The sequence below is a fragment of the Lampetra planeri genome, chromosome 48 (genome assembly GCF_965212315.1).
Source record: "Lampetra planeri chromosome 48, kcLamPlan1.2.h2, whole genome shotgun sequence".
NCBI lineage: Eukaryota > Metazoa > Chordata > Hyperoartia > Petromyzontiformes > Petromyzontidae > Lampetra > Lampetra planeri.
The window spans coordinates 1,000,065-1,014,187 of NC_136154.1; the positions used below are offsets into that span (position 1 = coordinate 1,000,065).

Sequence of the window (14,123 nt, forward strand, 5' to 3'; positions counted from 1 at the left end):
TTGAACGTGGTATTAGCGTGCACTGCATTCGCGGGTGTGTGGTCGTTGTATGCGTAAAGGCCGTGGTCTCTGTACGATTGTGCGGGTACGGAGGTGTGTGTGTTAACGCCCGGGGAGAGCACTTTTGTTTGTTGGCGTGCCTACGCAGCCGTGTGAGAGGAGAATCGTCCTTGTACGATACTTGTGTTGACGTGCACGCGCGAGTGCGGGAGGGGACGAGTCGTCGTGTCGGCGTGCGCCCCGCTCGCGTGTGCGAAACCGCGGTGCGCAGTGAAGCTGTTAGCTTTGTGCGAGCTTGCGTGTGCTCGTTACTTGCGTAAAGTGCGGCGCGGTGGTGGGCCCCTGACCCCCAACCCCGCGGCTCGAGCGCGTAATCGGCTGCGCATTGTTGTACGGTTTGTCTCGCGCGCACGGCGGCGGCGGCGGCTTGAGTCGTTGTGTCGGCGTGTGCCCCGCTTGCGTGTGCTCATTACTTGCGTAAAGTGCGGCGCGGTGGTGGGCCCCTGACCCCCAACCCCGCGGCTCGAGCGCGTAATCGGCTGCGCATTGTTGTACGGTTTGTCTCGCGCGCACGGCGGCGGCAACTTGAGTCGTTGTGTCGGCGTGTGCCCCGCTTACGTGTGCTCGTTACTTGCGTAAGCTCTCGGCGTGCGTAATCGGCGTACCCCAGGTGCGCGATCGTAACGTGAGCGGCCAGCGCGGCGCAGAGCGGCGCAAGAGTGGGTATCGCGTGTGGAGCTGTGTGTGGGTGTGCGCGTACGTAATTAACCATGCCTGCTACGCGGACTCGCGGTGGAGGGGAATCCTCCGGCGACGGCTCCCACACCATGGGTGAGGAGCCTAGCAGCGGTTCGCTTAGCAGCGGGGGGGCGATTGATGATGTTAGCCCGGCCGTTAGCATTATCGAGGGAGGGATTTCGGGGGCTAGCGACCCCCACATACGTCTCACGGGGCAGGGCTACGAGACGGCACGCGGTGTGCATGGAGACCGGCGGGAGACGTGCAGACTGGGGTGTCTGTAGGTGGATCACCCTGCGGTGCCCCCCTCTAGGGTAACAACAGTACAGCTCTGCACGGGGGACTCTGCACACTCAACAACAACAACCGCCATTCGCCACTAAGTGGCGGTGACGTCACCACGACGCTTGTGCCAGGCCATGTGCACCCTGAGGCCACGTGAAGTGTCGAACGCCCGCTGGCAGGAGGTCACGGGGCAGACCCAGGTGCCACGGGTCGACTGACCGAGATGACCGAGATGACTGGCTGATGCACCACCTGTGCCCCCTACTGTGCCAACTTGCTGTGCTTTAGCCACCCGGCGCTCCGCTCGTTGTTGTGAGCGTCGCTCCTCCGCCCTCCGTTGTTGTCGGAGGGCGACTGCCTCCACACACACAGGGACCCACAGGTGATGGGGGTGGGGGGGATACGTGCAGTGGTTGGAACCTAGAACTCCGCACTTGCAATCGAGGGGTGGCCGGGTCGGTTTAATCTCCCACCCCCCACAGAGTGTGAGGCAGGTGTAGGAGGGTTCGTAGGTTTCCGTGTTCACATTCAAAATCAGTTTCAAGAGTGGCACAGCCTCGGCTAATCACGTGGCCTGTTGTTTAAAACTAATTCACAGCTCGGCGCTGTGCGCTTTTTGCTCAGGATGGCTGACTTTTCTGTTTCCACGGGAATGAGAAAATGCATTCTGGCCGGTGTGTGTTCTCTGGTGTCCGCGAAGAGTTGATGGGTCTGCAAACGCCTTCTCACACACGGTGCACTTGAACGGCTTCTCTCCCGTGTGTGTTCTCTGGTGACTGTGAAGAGTTGATAGCTGTACAAACGCCTTCTCACACACGGTGCACTTGAACGGCTTCTCTCCCGTGTGTGTTCTCTGGTGGCTGTGAAAATGTTGTAAATGTGCAAACGCCTTCTCACACACGGTGCACTTGAACGGCTTCTCTCCCGTGTGTGTTCTCTGGTGCCTGTAAAGATTTGAGAGCAGTGTAAACGCCTTCTCACACACGGTGCACTTGAACGGCTTCTCTCCCGTGTGTGTTCTCTGGTGTTTCTTCAAGTTACCCTTGTAGTCTGTGCTGTATGGACATTGGTCACACTGATGACTTTTGTTACTGGGCTTAGTGGGGTGTCTCCTCTGCACGTGATGCTGTAGACTAGAGCGGCAGATGAACTGACGGTTGCAGGCAGGACACGGCAGCCTTGTGACCTCCACACCCACTCCACCTGCATCATACCAGAGGAACAAGACAAACGCGCACACACCAACACCGAGACATTAACTCTCTTGCACACGTGTGTGTGTACATACAAAGGTAAAGGTCCCCAACAGCCATATCAGACTGTTGGGCAAGTGCTGTTTGCGAGTACCTATGAAGGCCGGCATGGCACACGAGGGAGTAGGTGGCCAACAGCAGGCCCGGCCGCCTTTGTCTCTCCAGTGGCGATGTTTCCACGTTTAAGCTAGGTACTCATTTGAGGCTGAGTCAGCCTAGGGGAGGCCTAAATATTCACCACTGACGTTGGCCGTGAGTGGGAATCGAACTCAGGTGGCCGGATTCGTAGTGCAGTGGGCTCCATTATATATACACACAAAGACGAAGAAACCCCGTATAGCCTGTATATACTTTTGGGACAAGTGCTGTTATCGGGCACCTACAGTGAGGGAAAAAAGTATTTGATCCCCTGCTGATTTTAAAAAATGCAAATCAATTTATAACATTTTTGACATGCGTTTTTCTGGATTTTTTGTTGTTGTTATTCTGTCTCTCACTGTTCAAATAAACCTACCATTAAAATTATAGACTGATAATTTCTTTGTCAGTGGGCAAACGTACAAAATCAGCAAGGGATCAAATCCTTTTTTCCCTCACTGTATGAAAGCCAGCATGGCACATGAGTGGGAGGGTGGCCAGCACCACACATGGCCGCATTTGTCTCCCCAGTGGCGATGTTTACTACTACACACCACACCAGTTACTCATTTGCACCTTATCAGTGTGGGTGGTGCCTATCATCTCTGGTGAGTGGTGGCTATCATTTCTGGTGAGTGGTGGCTATCATCTGTTGTGAGTGGTGGCTATCATCTCTGGTGAGTGGTGGCTATCATCTCTGGTGAGTGGAGGCTATCATCTCTGGTGAACGGTGGCTGTCATCTCTGGTGAGCGGTGGCTATCATCTCTGGTGAGTGGTGGCTGTCATATCTGGTGAGTGGAGGCTATCATCTCTGGTGAACGGTGGCTGTCATCTCTGGTGAGTGGTGGCTATCATCTCTGGTGAGTGGTGGCTATCATCTCTGGTGAGTGGTGGCTATCATCTCTGGTGAGTGGAGGCTATCATCTCTGGTGAACGGTGGCTGTCATCTCTGGTGAGCGGTGGCTATCATCTCTGGTGAGTGGTGGCTGTCATATCTGGTGAGTGGAGGTTATCATCTCTGGTGAACGGTGGCTGTCATCTCTGGTGAGTGGTGGCTATCATCTCTGGTGAGTGGTGGCTATCATCTCTGGTGAGTGGTGGCTATCATCTCTGGTGAGTGGAGGCTATCATCTCTGGTGAGTGTTGGCTATTGTCTCTGGTGAGTGGTGGCTCCCATCTTTGGTGAGTGGTGGCTATCATCTCTGGTGAGCAGTGGCTTATATCTTTGGTGAGTGGTGGCTATCATCTCTGGTGAGTAGTGGCTATCATCTCTGGTGAGTGGTGGCTATAGTCTGGTGAGCAGTGGCGAGTCTCTGGTGAGCGGTGCTCACAGTGTTCCTCGCTTGGTGGAGGCTGCACGGGCTGCAGGTCTCTGGCGGTGGCCCTGGGAGCCATCTCGTTGCTGCTGCTGCTGCGGCGTCGCGAGGGCCCGGCCTCGCAGGCGATGCCCAGCTCCTGGGCGAACTCCTCGCCGTACCAGACCAGCAGCTCAGAGCCGGGCCCCACGGCACGGAACGTGCGGTAGTAAATCTGCCCCCGGTGCTGGAAGGCCACCAGGTTCTGCTCCTGCTCATTCCTCGCGCAGTTGACGAACCTGCGCGGGCAGACGCGGGGGCGGGGTGGGCGCCGTTAGCGAGCGCCTATTAAGGGCCGGCACTGGGCGCTACGTGGGGGTGGTGTGGCTGGAACCACGCTCCGTACCGGGTGCTCATTTGATGCAGAGTCGACCAAGGGGAGGCCCAGGGTTGGTCTCTGTGTGTGGTGGTTCTGGTCTCTGTGTGTGGTGGTTCTGGTCTCTGTGTGTGGTGGTTCTGGTCTCTGTGTGTGGTGGATCTGGTCTCTGTGTGTAGTGGTTCTGGTCTCTGTGTGTAGTTGTTCAGGTCTCTGTGTGTAGTGGTTCTGGTCTCTGTGTGTAGTGGTTCTGGTCTCTGTGTGTAGTGGTCGTGGTCTCTGTGTGTGGTGGTTCTGGTTTCTGTGTGTGGTGGTTTTGGTCTCTGTGTGTTGTGGTTCTTGTCTCTGTGTGTGGCGGTTCTGGTCTCTGTGTGTAGTGGGTCTGGTCTCTGTGTGTAGTGGTTCTGGTCTCTGTGTGTAGTGGTTCTGGTCTCTCTGTGTGGTGGTTCTGGTCTCTGTGTGTAGTGGTTCTGGTCTCTGTGTGTAGTGGTTCTGGTCTCTGTGTGTAGTGGTTCTGGTCTCTGTGTGTAGTGGTTCTTGTCTCTGTGTGTAGTGGTTCGGGTCTCTGTGTGTAGTGGTTCTGGTCTCTGTGTGTAGTGGTTCTTGTCTCTGTGTGTAGTGGTTCTGGTCTCTGTGTGTAGTGGTTCTGGTCTCTGTGTGTGGTGGTTCTGGTCTCTGTGTGTAGTGGTTCTGGTCTCTGTGTGTGGTGGTTCTGGTCTCTGTGTGTGGTGGTTCTGGTCTCTGTGTGTAGTGGTTCTGGTCTCTGTGTGTGGTGGTTCTGGTCTCTGTGTGTAGTGGTTCTGGTCTCTGTGTGTGGTGGTTCTGGTCTCTGTGTGTGGTGGTTCTGGTCTCTGTGTGTGGTGGTTCTTGTCTCTGTGTAGTGGTTCTGGTCTCTGTGTGTGGTGGTTCTGGTCTCTGTGTGTAGTGGTTCTGGTCTCTGTGTGTGGTGGTTCTGGTCTCTGTGTGTAGTGGTTCTGGTCTCTGTGTGTGGTGGTTCTGGTCTCTGTGTGTAGTGGTTCTGGTCTCTGTGTGTGGTGGTTCTGGTCTCTGTGTGTGGTGGTTCTGGTCTCTGTGTGTAGTGGTTCTGGTCTCTGTGTGTGGTGGTTCTGGTCTCTGTGTGTGGTAGTTCTGGTCTCTGTGTGTAGTGGTTCTGGTCTCTGTGTGTAGTGGTTCTGGTCTCTGTGTGTGGTGGTTCTGGTCTCTGTGTGTAGTGGTTCTGGTCTCTGTGTGTAGTGGTTCTGGTCTCTGTGTGTAGTGGTTCTGGTCTCTGTGTGTGGTGGTTCTGGTCTCTGTGTGTAGTGGTTCTGGTCTCTGTGTGTGGTGGTTCTGGTCTCTGTGTGTAGTGGTTCTGGTCTCTGTGTAGTGGTTCTGATCTCTGTGTAGTGGTCCTTAAGACAAAAATCACCTCATCCAGTTTGATTTAGATTCATCCTGAGCATCAACATATTCACGATCCTTTTTGTTTTTGTAAATCTGAAACACACATAAGCACACGAGCAGATCCACGGATAATTAATGTGAGTTGGAATGTAAGTTGAACTTCTTTCGTACCGTACGTAGCCAACCGTGCTGATCGGAGGTGCGGGGGAAGGACAACAAACTAAACACTAAAAGCAGTTCTAAAGAAATGCATTTTCAATCTACAAGATTTAAAAGTGCATAGCTCCCAGATGCTTCCTAGCATTGGAAGGAAGAGCCTTCCAGACGGCTGCAAAAGTGCATCTGAAAGCGCCGCGCCATGCGGTGACCACCGTTTTTGCTGTGTGTTACAAGTTGAAATTATAATTACGTTAATTTTTGGGTCTCTCTGTGATTCTGGGGGTCTCTCTGAAATTCTTTGGGTGAGTCTCTAGGTCTCTGTACGAATCTATGGGTCTCTGTGTGGGGCTCTGGGTCTCTGTGCGAGTCTCTAAGGTATCTGTGCGAATCTATGGGTCTCTGTGTGAGACTGTGGATCTCTCTGTGCGATTCCCTGAGCCTCTGTGTGAGTATATGGGTCTCTCTGTGCGAGTCTCTGGGTCTCTGCCTGAGTCTGTGGGTGACTGTGTGAAGCTATGAGTTTCTCTGTATCTCCTTCACGAGCTTCCTCTCCACACACACGATGATGATGTAGGAATAGGAGGAGGCTGCAGCAGTGGCAGTGGCAGCAGCAGCAGCAGCTCACCAGCCAGCAGTACTCGCTCATGGGGTTCTCCTCAGACACCTCTCCCTGGTAGGGCCCAAACATCACCTCCTTGGGCAGCTTCTTCCTGTTGCTCCACACCCCGAGGCCGGCGCCGGCGATGGAGGAGGCGCCGACGGTGAGGCCCTGGGGCAGGCTGAGCCGGGCCCTGTTGGCCACTCCCGGGGCCACGGCCGCGTCCGCGATGAACTCTGGCGGGCCGTGCACGGAGCACTCCCCCAGGTAGAAATCCCTGCACAGCTCGCAGACTGAGAGCCACAGCAGCAGCGGGAGGAGGGTGAAACGCAGTAGCAACAGCAGCAGCAGTGGCAGTGTGAGAGAGTGAGAGGGTGAGGAGCGCTCCAGACAGATGCCTCCCTCCCTTCCCTCTCTGCATGGGGAACTTCTTTAGCTCGCTCATCGGAGATGTAATCCCTGTCACCCTCCCTGCTCCCTCCCTGCATCCCTGAGTGAGGGAGCAAAAGAGAGAGAGGTAAGTGAGAGTACGAGAAAGGGAGCAAGTGAGAGGGAGAGAAAGGGGGAGAGAGTGAGAGGGAGCAAGTGGAATATATCGAGTGAGAGCGTGGGAGCAATAGAGAGAGATAGGTGAGAGTGTGAGAAAGGGAGAGTGTCACATATTGAGAAAGAGAGAGTGTGAGAAAGTGACTGTGTGAGAGAGAGTGTGAGAAAGTTAGAGTAAGGGGCCGTCCATAAATGACGTCACGCACCTGGGAGGGGGGGGGGGTCAGACATTTGTGACGATGTGTGACGAGGGGGGGGGGGAGGTTGAGAAATGTGACGTCACATCAAAATGCGCAACTTTAAATAAATATAAACAACACGTTCTACTTAATTAAATAGACTTTTTAATAAATGTTTCCTCCTACAACATCAGAGTGCAGCGCCCCATTAAATACGCACTATGATGACAATAGTTTCAAGCGATTTGAAGCAAATTAAATGTTCTTTTGGGTGGGGTGCAGAGCTTTGTGACATCACATTTAAGGGGGGGTCTGACTTTTTGTGATGCCGTGTGACGATGGGGGGGGGGGGGGTCCAAAATCGTGTGACACCATTAATGGACGGCCCCTAAGAGAGTGTGAGAAAGTGACAGTGTCAGACTTTTTTGACTTTTAAACAACTTTTATTGCCGCCAGCAGCAAAAGCACCGGAGGCGATTTCAATATGAAATACAGTCACCAGCAAACGAAAGAAAACAAACGTTACATATCGTTACAAATCCACGTGCTGTAGTGCTGAAAGCACTGCACACAACACAAAAGAAAAAAGTCACGTGGTTGTGGTGTCATCGCGCACGCCACGGTGACGAGCGAGCGCTTTAGAAGGTGAACACGAGGGTGCCGTCCACGCTGGTGCAGAGGGCCTTTCCGGCTCCCCAGCGTTCAAAGAATACGTGCACATCACCAACGTGTGTGTGGTACGCGTGCTCCAGCCGGGAGCCGCGCCTTAAGCAGGCCTCTGAACACTGGAAGCACAGAGCAGCCGTCAGTATCACCCTCCAGCATCTTTTTCCTCGTTCTGTACACCGCCATCTTCGCTTGCGCGCAGGCGAAGTTGGCGAGGTCATGGCGCTTGTTTGCCAGGTAAGGCACTCCATATACGAAGCTGCTGTTGTAGAAGGGCACCCTCAGTTTCCTGAAGATGTCCCCCAAAAGGCGGAACATTGGCTTGAGCCGCTGGCAGTGTAAGTATTGGTGGGGCAGATCCTCCCTGGCACCACAGGAAATGCACAAGTCTGTTACCCCTGGCGAGATTCGGCTGAGCCACACGGCCGATGGCAACGTGCAGTGTGCCAACCTCCACTGGAGGTCACCGCAGCGTTTGGCTACGGGAGACTTGTACATTAGTTTCCACTGAGGGGCGGCTGCTATGAGGGGAGAGAAATGGTCTCTCCATTTTGTGTCCGGTAGGTCGGCCAGGTCCCGGGAATGCATCGCCTTTACGCAGCACGTGTAGAGCGCTGTGTTTGGGGCACTCTTGAGGGGCACGTTGCTGCAGCTTCGGAGCTTCAGGAGCTTGCCGGAGTCGCTGTGACCATGGGGCTTGGCGCAGGAAAAACATAACTCTGGGAAAGAGGAGGGTGGGGGGGGGGCCGCCACCATCCCCGGGTGCTTCCAGCTTAAGGCGCAGCTCCTTCATGGCGTGGAGTACGTCACGCAGCAGCTTCTCCCCAGCGAGCAGAACAAGGGCTCGTTCAGGAACTGCGCGAGGTCGTAGGGCGCGCGTGTTCTGCTCCACTCGAGGCTCCGCCACGCGTCCAAGAGGCTCTGGTGATAACTTGGCAGCCTCGTGTAGTCGACCAGGCTCAGGTCCATCAGGAAAGGCTCCTTTCCGTACCCCAGGCACCCCCCTGCATTTCTCAGCAGGGCGAGGGCCGGCGACTTCCAGGGTAGATCCTCTCGGTCGTACAGCAGCCGTCTGACAGCCATGAGCCTGAAACTCATGATCCTGGCGGTGACGTCCACCAGACCCTGGCCGCCCTCGCTCACCGGCAGGCAGAGAACGCCCGGCCTGAGCCAGTGCTTCCCGTGCCAGACGAAGTGAGCGAGTGAGCGGTTGACTCTGGCGAGTAGCCAAGCAGGAGGCTGGAGGGCCTTGGCCTTGTGCCACAGCACGGATGCAGCCAGGGTGTTAGCGACAAGCACTCGTCCCCTGAATGACATCTGCGGCGCGAGGCGTGCCCATGTCAGTAATTTAGCTTCGATTGTGTCGGCTAGCTCGGTCCAGTTGTTCAGAGCAACATGTGGTTTCCCCAGGTAAATCCCCAGGTACTTGACTCCATCGTCCCGCCAAATGACTCCTCCTGGGAGTAGCACAGAGCGAATGCCGCCTTGCGGCCCTAAACACAGGGCCTCGCACTTGGGCCAGTTGACCCTGGCGGAGGAGGCCCTCTCGTACACTGCAACCGCCTGGCAGAGCGTGGATACGTCATGTGCGCCGTTGAGGACGACGCATATGTCGTCTGCGTAAGCCGAGAGTTTGACGACTGTGTTCTCAGGTCCCGGGACTTTGAAGCCAGACAGATTTCGTCTCAGGTGGCGTAGCAGTGACTCAATGGACAGGGTGTACAGCAGCCCCGAGAGGGGGCATCCCTGTCTGACCCCCCTCGTCACAGGGAAAGAGGCGCCGAGCCGCTGGTTTATCTTCAACAGGCTGGACGTGCCTGTGTACAGGAGCCTGACATGCGAGATGAAGGCCTGACCAAAGCCAAGAAGAGGAGGCCTAAGTCCATGTTGTGCGCTTCTGCAAGGGAGATTATGTCTCTGACCGTACCGATGTTGTCGTATATGCACCGGCCGGGGATGCAATACGACTGTTCCGGCAGGATCAGCTGACCTAGCACTGTCTTGAGACGGTTTGCCAGTACCTTGGAGAAGATTTTGTAGTCGGCGCACAAGAGGGAGATGGGTCGCCAATTCTCAACGAGCCGCAGGTCCCCCTTCTTAGGTAGCAGGGAGACCACCGCTCTCCTGCAGCTCTGTGGGAGTTCACCCTTCTGCAGGCTCTCAGTCAACAGTTGTAGTAGTGGAGGGCCAAGCTCATCCCAGAAGGCCGCATAAAATTCAGCCGGCAGGCCGTCAATCCCCGGGGCTTTACCAGCTGCGAGCCCTTTCACAGCGGTGTGGAGCTCCTGCAGGGTGACGGGGCTGTCCAGACGATCCCGCTCGGGGACTCCTAAGGTAGGGCCCCCGTCCAGTAACTCCCGGACAGCCTCGTCGTGTATGGTTTCGGCGGCAAAAAGTTGTGAGTAGAAATCCCTGGCGGTCTTGGCGATCTCGCTCTCAGATGTTGCTGTTTGTCCATCTGGGGTTCGCAAACTGGAAATTTTTGTGGTGTTGGCCGGTGTTTTGTTTAAGCGGAAGAAAAATTTAGAGGGAGAGTCCATCTGCGACAGGTGCTGCATCTTTTTGTGCACAAAAGCACGATGTGCCTGCTCGTCTGTGATGGACCGGAAAAGCCACTGCTTCTCCAGTAGCGTCTCACCCAGCTGCGTGTCGTGGGATGAGCTCAGCTCTGCCTCGAGTGCCAGCAGCTCGTTTTGCAGTTGGCGCGCCACCTCATTCTTGGCGGCGGCATGCTGGCTCATGAACTGCTGACAGAGAACCCTGACCTGTGCCTTTGTGTTGTCCCACCATAACTGGTGGGAGCTGAAACTTCCTTTGGCAGGCAGCCACTGAGCCCAAAAGGCTTTGAAGGTTTATCTGAAGTCGGTGTCATCAAGCAGCTGTACGTTGAGTCTCCAGTAGGCGCTGTGCTGCTCCGCTCTGGGAATTCGCAGCAGCACAGAGACCAGGTGGTGATCTGAAAAACCGGAGGGTACGATTTTGCTGTCCCCGAGCAGGTTAACGCTGCTGGCGTTGACGTACAGTCGGTCGAGCCTGGCAAGGCTTATCCTGCCTTGCGAGCCGCAGCGGCACCAGGAGTACTGCCGCTGGGCTGGATGCTGTAGTCGCCACACGTCACGCAGATCCAGTCTCCGCACGAGGTCGGCTAGCGGCCGTGCGGATTCAGGGTGAGGTTCGGCAGTGTTGCGGTCGAGAGCCGGGTCGAGGGTGCAGTTAAAGTCTCCCCCCACGACGGTGAGCACGTCGTCCACGTCGTCTGTCGCGAGTGCGTCCCGCAGAGCGCCGAAGAAGAGCTTCCTCTCGGGGGCCTTGCTCGGCGAGTACACGTTAAAGCACCTGAGGCTAGATTTATTCAGGACGAATTCCACAGAAATCAAGTGACCTTTGACGATTTCTTTGAAGGAGACATTCTCTGGTGCAAACCACGAACTGAGCACAATTGCCACGCCGGCGAGGTTGTCCTCGGCATGGCTGAAGAAAGCCCGGCCCCCTAGGAAAGGCTGGCGTTGGGCCTCCAGAGTGGCGTCGAGGTGGGTTTCCTGGAGGAGAGTCACATCTGCTTTGTGTTCCCTGACCAAGCGGCAGATCTGGTCCCACCTCTTGTCACTGCGAGCGCTGTTACAGTTCAGACTAGCAGCCTTAATAGCTGAAGCCATCATGTAGTTTTGTGGTGGTGATGGTGGTAGTGTTAACAGTAGTTGCGGGGGGTTGGGTTACTTCTGGGCAGAAATAAGCTCCTTCTTCGCCTTGCGCATGAACGCTTTTAGCCGGTAGCATTCCTGAGCTGAGAAACCCAAACTCTCGCTGTTACGGCAAGTTTGTTGGGACGTTGTGAGGAAAGCGGCGGGGTCAGTGAAATGGGCCCCGACCTTAACTTTACGCTTCCTGAAAGTTTTCTCGAGGAATTTTTGGATGCCCCCAGGTGTGCAATCGAACTTGCTGTTGACTTGTGAGCAGCTGGAATCACTCATGGTGTCTTCTCCTTCGGTCTCTGACACCTCGTCGTCCGAGTTCTCCAGCTCGTCATACTCTGACTCGGCAGAGGCCTCGTTTGCCGTTGGCGATGGCAGGGCCTCATTAGGAAGAGGGTGGCTGTCCTCTGGTAGTGGAGGGTCTTTTGCCCTTCCTTCGGGTGAGGTGAGCCGGCCTTCCTCGCCTTCCCGCAGTGTGGCGCCTTCAGGCGCCGCACCGTCTGGTGCATCCTCTTGCTCTGAGGATGCTGTGGCGGCGTTCGGCGGGGGTGTTGGCGGCCCTTGTCCCACCGTGCTGTCCTCAGGCGGGTCATCATCGAGCATGTCTTCATATTGACCCCCTGCAACGGCGTCTGGGATGGCGCTCGAGGGGGGCGGTTGGTCGTCCTGCTCTGCGAGTTTTGGGTAGGGCTCGTGATCGGCGGTGGCCGCGCGATTAGGGTTAGGGGCCGCGTGGCCTCCTCCGCCGAGGGCGGGCTTTACCCTGCGCTTGCGGGAGGTGACAAGGGTGAAGCCCTCAGCATCCTCGTTGTCGGTGGGCGGCTTTGTGCAACTGGCCGCCGCTTCAGCGTCCTGCTGTTGCAACAGCTGGCACTCGTGCAGTGGTGGCTGCTGCTGCTGTGGCTGTGGCAGCTGCGGCTGCTGCGGCTGCTCCTTCTGCGGTTGCTGCTGCGGCTGCTGCTGCTCCTGCTGTTGCAGTTGCTGCTGCTGCTGCTGCGCGGGCTGCGGCGACTGCTGCTGTAGCTGCTTTTGCCGGCGCTGCTGAGGCTGTTGTGGCTGCTGTTGCTGCTGGCGCTGCTGCTGTTGCTGCTGGCGCTGCTGCTGCTGTTGCGTGGCGTTTACTGCAGGCTGCATGTTTTTCCCTTTTGGTTTCCCCGTGCAGTTTGCACGGGCATGGCCGAAGCCACCGCACACATAGCAGCGTGGCAACGCGGTGGACACGTACACGGTGTAGGTGTATTCTTCCGCAGTGTACTTAAAGTTCACGTTGAGTTCCGTGTTGTTGCCGTTTAAAATCATGAATGTTTGTCTCTTAAATGACAAGACGTGCGCCATTTCTGTGTCCCGTGTGCACAAGGGCAGCAGAATTCTTCGGGACACAACTTTGCCGAACCGCTCAAAATCTCGTTGTAGGTCGGCAGTTTTGAGGAAAGGTGGTGCGTTGGAGATGAGCACTTTTCACGCGGGGGAGGAGAGGTGTGTCTATTGCACAAATATCTCCCCCCTGAAGGTGAGCCCCGTGGCGATGACACGTGCCACCATCTCCGCGTTGGTGAAGAGGACCACGTAGCCACGGTTCATGGGAGCCGCAGCGATGACGTTCCGCTTCCCCACACACTGTTCTGCAGCTTCTATCACGTCGTCCACCTTTATCTCAGGTGGCGGGAAGCAGAACAGTCCGTGTTGGGGGGTTCCAGGAACCTCCGGAACAGCATGGCTTGGCATTGCCGAAATAAATAAATAAATAGTTCAATAACCAAATAAATAACCTTCGTTAGCTGCAGGGATGAAAGGAGAGAACAAGACAAGAAGAAGATGGCATAAAATAAGAGTGGGGGGGGGGGGGCGCAGGGTGGAGACAGGAGAGAGGGGGGTCAGTGAACAGGTGTTGTCACTAGCGTCCCGTGGCGTGACGGGTGCTGTGGGGGCAGGGAACAGCAGTGTGCAGAGAGAGGTTCAGAACAGAGCAGAGAGGAGAGGGGTGAGAAAAAAATAGCGATTTTTATGTTTGCAGTAAAGCAGAAGAATAGGAAGGATGTAAGAGAGGGGGAAGGAAAAGGTAATGGGGTGCTGAGCTGTGAGTAGGCCGCAGGCCTGGCGAGTAAACGAGTGTGATGAGAGGAGGAAGAGATAAAGAAGAGTGAGACAGAACGACCCTGTGTTGTTGGAGGCACTCACAGAGGTGGAGGAGAGAAGATGAGCACTCGATGGTGCTCGGAGATTTAGAGAGGTCGCAGGAAACTGCAAACAACGAAGTTAGGTGGGGCTAGGATGCGTACATGAAACTAGGCCCTCACTGGCAGGTAATGTTTCTCCAGGAGCACAGGTAGACACACCCTCTTCCCAGCATGCACCGAGAGAGAGAGAGAAAGTGACAGTGTGAGAAAGTGACAGTGAGAGTGTGAGAAAGTGACAGTGTGAGAGAGAGTGAGAAAGTGACAGTGTGAGAGAGAGAGTGTGAGAAAGTGAGAGAGAGTGAGAAAGTGACAGTGAGAGACTTTTGACTTTTGAACTACTTTTATTGCCACCAACAGCAAAAAAGCACCGGAGGCGACTCCAATACGAAAACCAGTCACCAGCAACCGAAAAGAAAACAAACGTTACATAATGGTTACAAATCTACGTGCTGTGGTGCTGAGAGCACCGCACACAACACAAAAGTCACGTGGTTGTGGTGTCATCGCGCACGTCACGGTGACGAGCGAGCATTTCAGAAAGTGAACACGAGGGGGTGCCATCCACGCTGGTGCAAAGGGCCTTTCCGGCTCCCCAGCGTTCGAAAAATACGTGCACATCACCGACGTGTGTGTGGTACGC

At 55.5% G+C, this 14,123-nt stretch overlaps 1 protein-coding gene across 1 annotated transcript; it reads right to left on the reverse strand.

Annotated features, from left to right (window-relative positions):
- Nucleotides 1-1,468: 1,468 nt before the first annotated feature.
- LOC144733804 (PR domain zinc finger protein 14-like) lies at nucleotides 1,469-13,688 on the reverse strand. Its single transcript, XM_078615816.1, has 5 exons — nucleotides 13,485-13,688; nucleotides 6,251-6,516; nucleotides 5,492-5,559; nucleotides 3,747-4,009; nucleotides 1,469-2,226 (listed from the first exon to the last, which is right to left on the reverse strand). Exons 2-5 carry the CDS (start codon nucleotides 6,311-6,313, stop codon nucleotides 1,616-1,618), a joined length of 1,005 nt encoding a protein of 334 aa, XP_078471942.1. The 5' UTR covers nucleotides 6,314-6,516; nucleotides 13,485-13,688; the 3' UTR covers nucleotides 1,469-1,615.
- Between the last annotated feature and the right edge of the window lie 435 nt (nucleotides 13,689-14,123).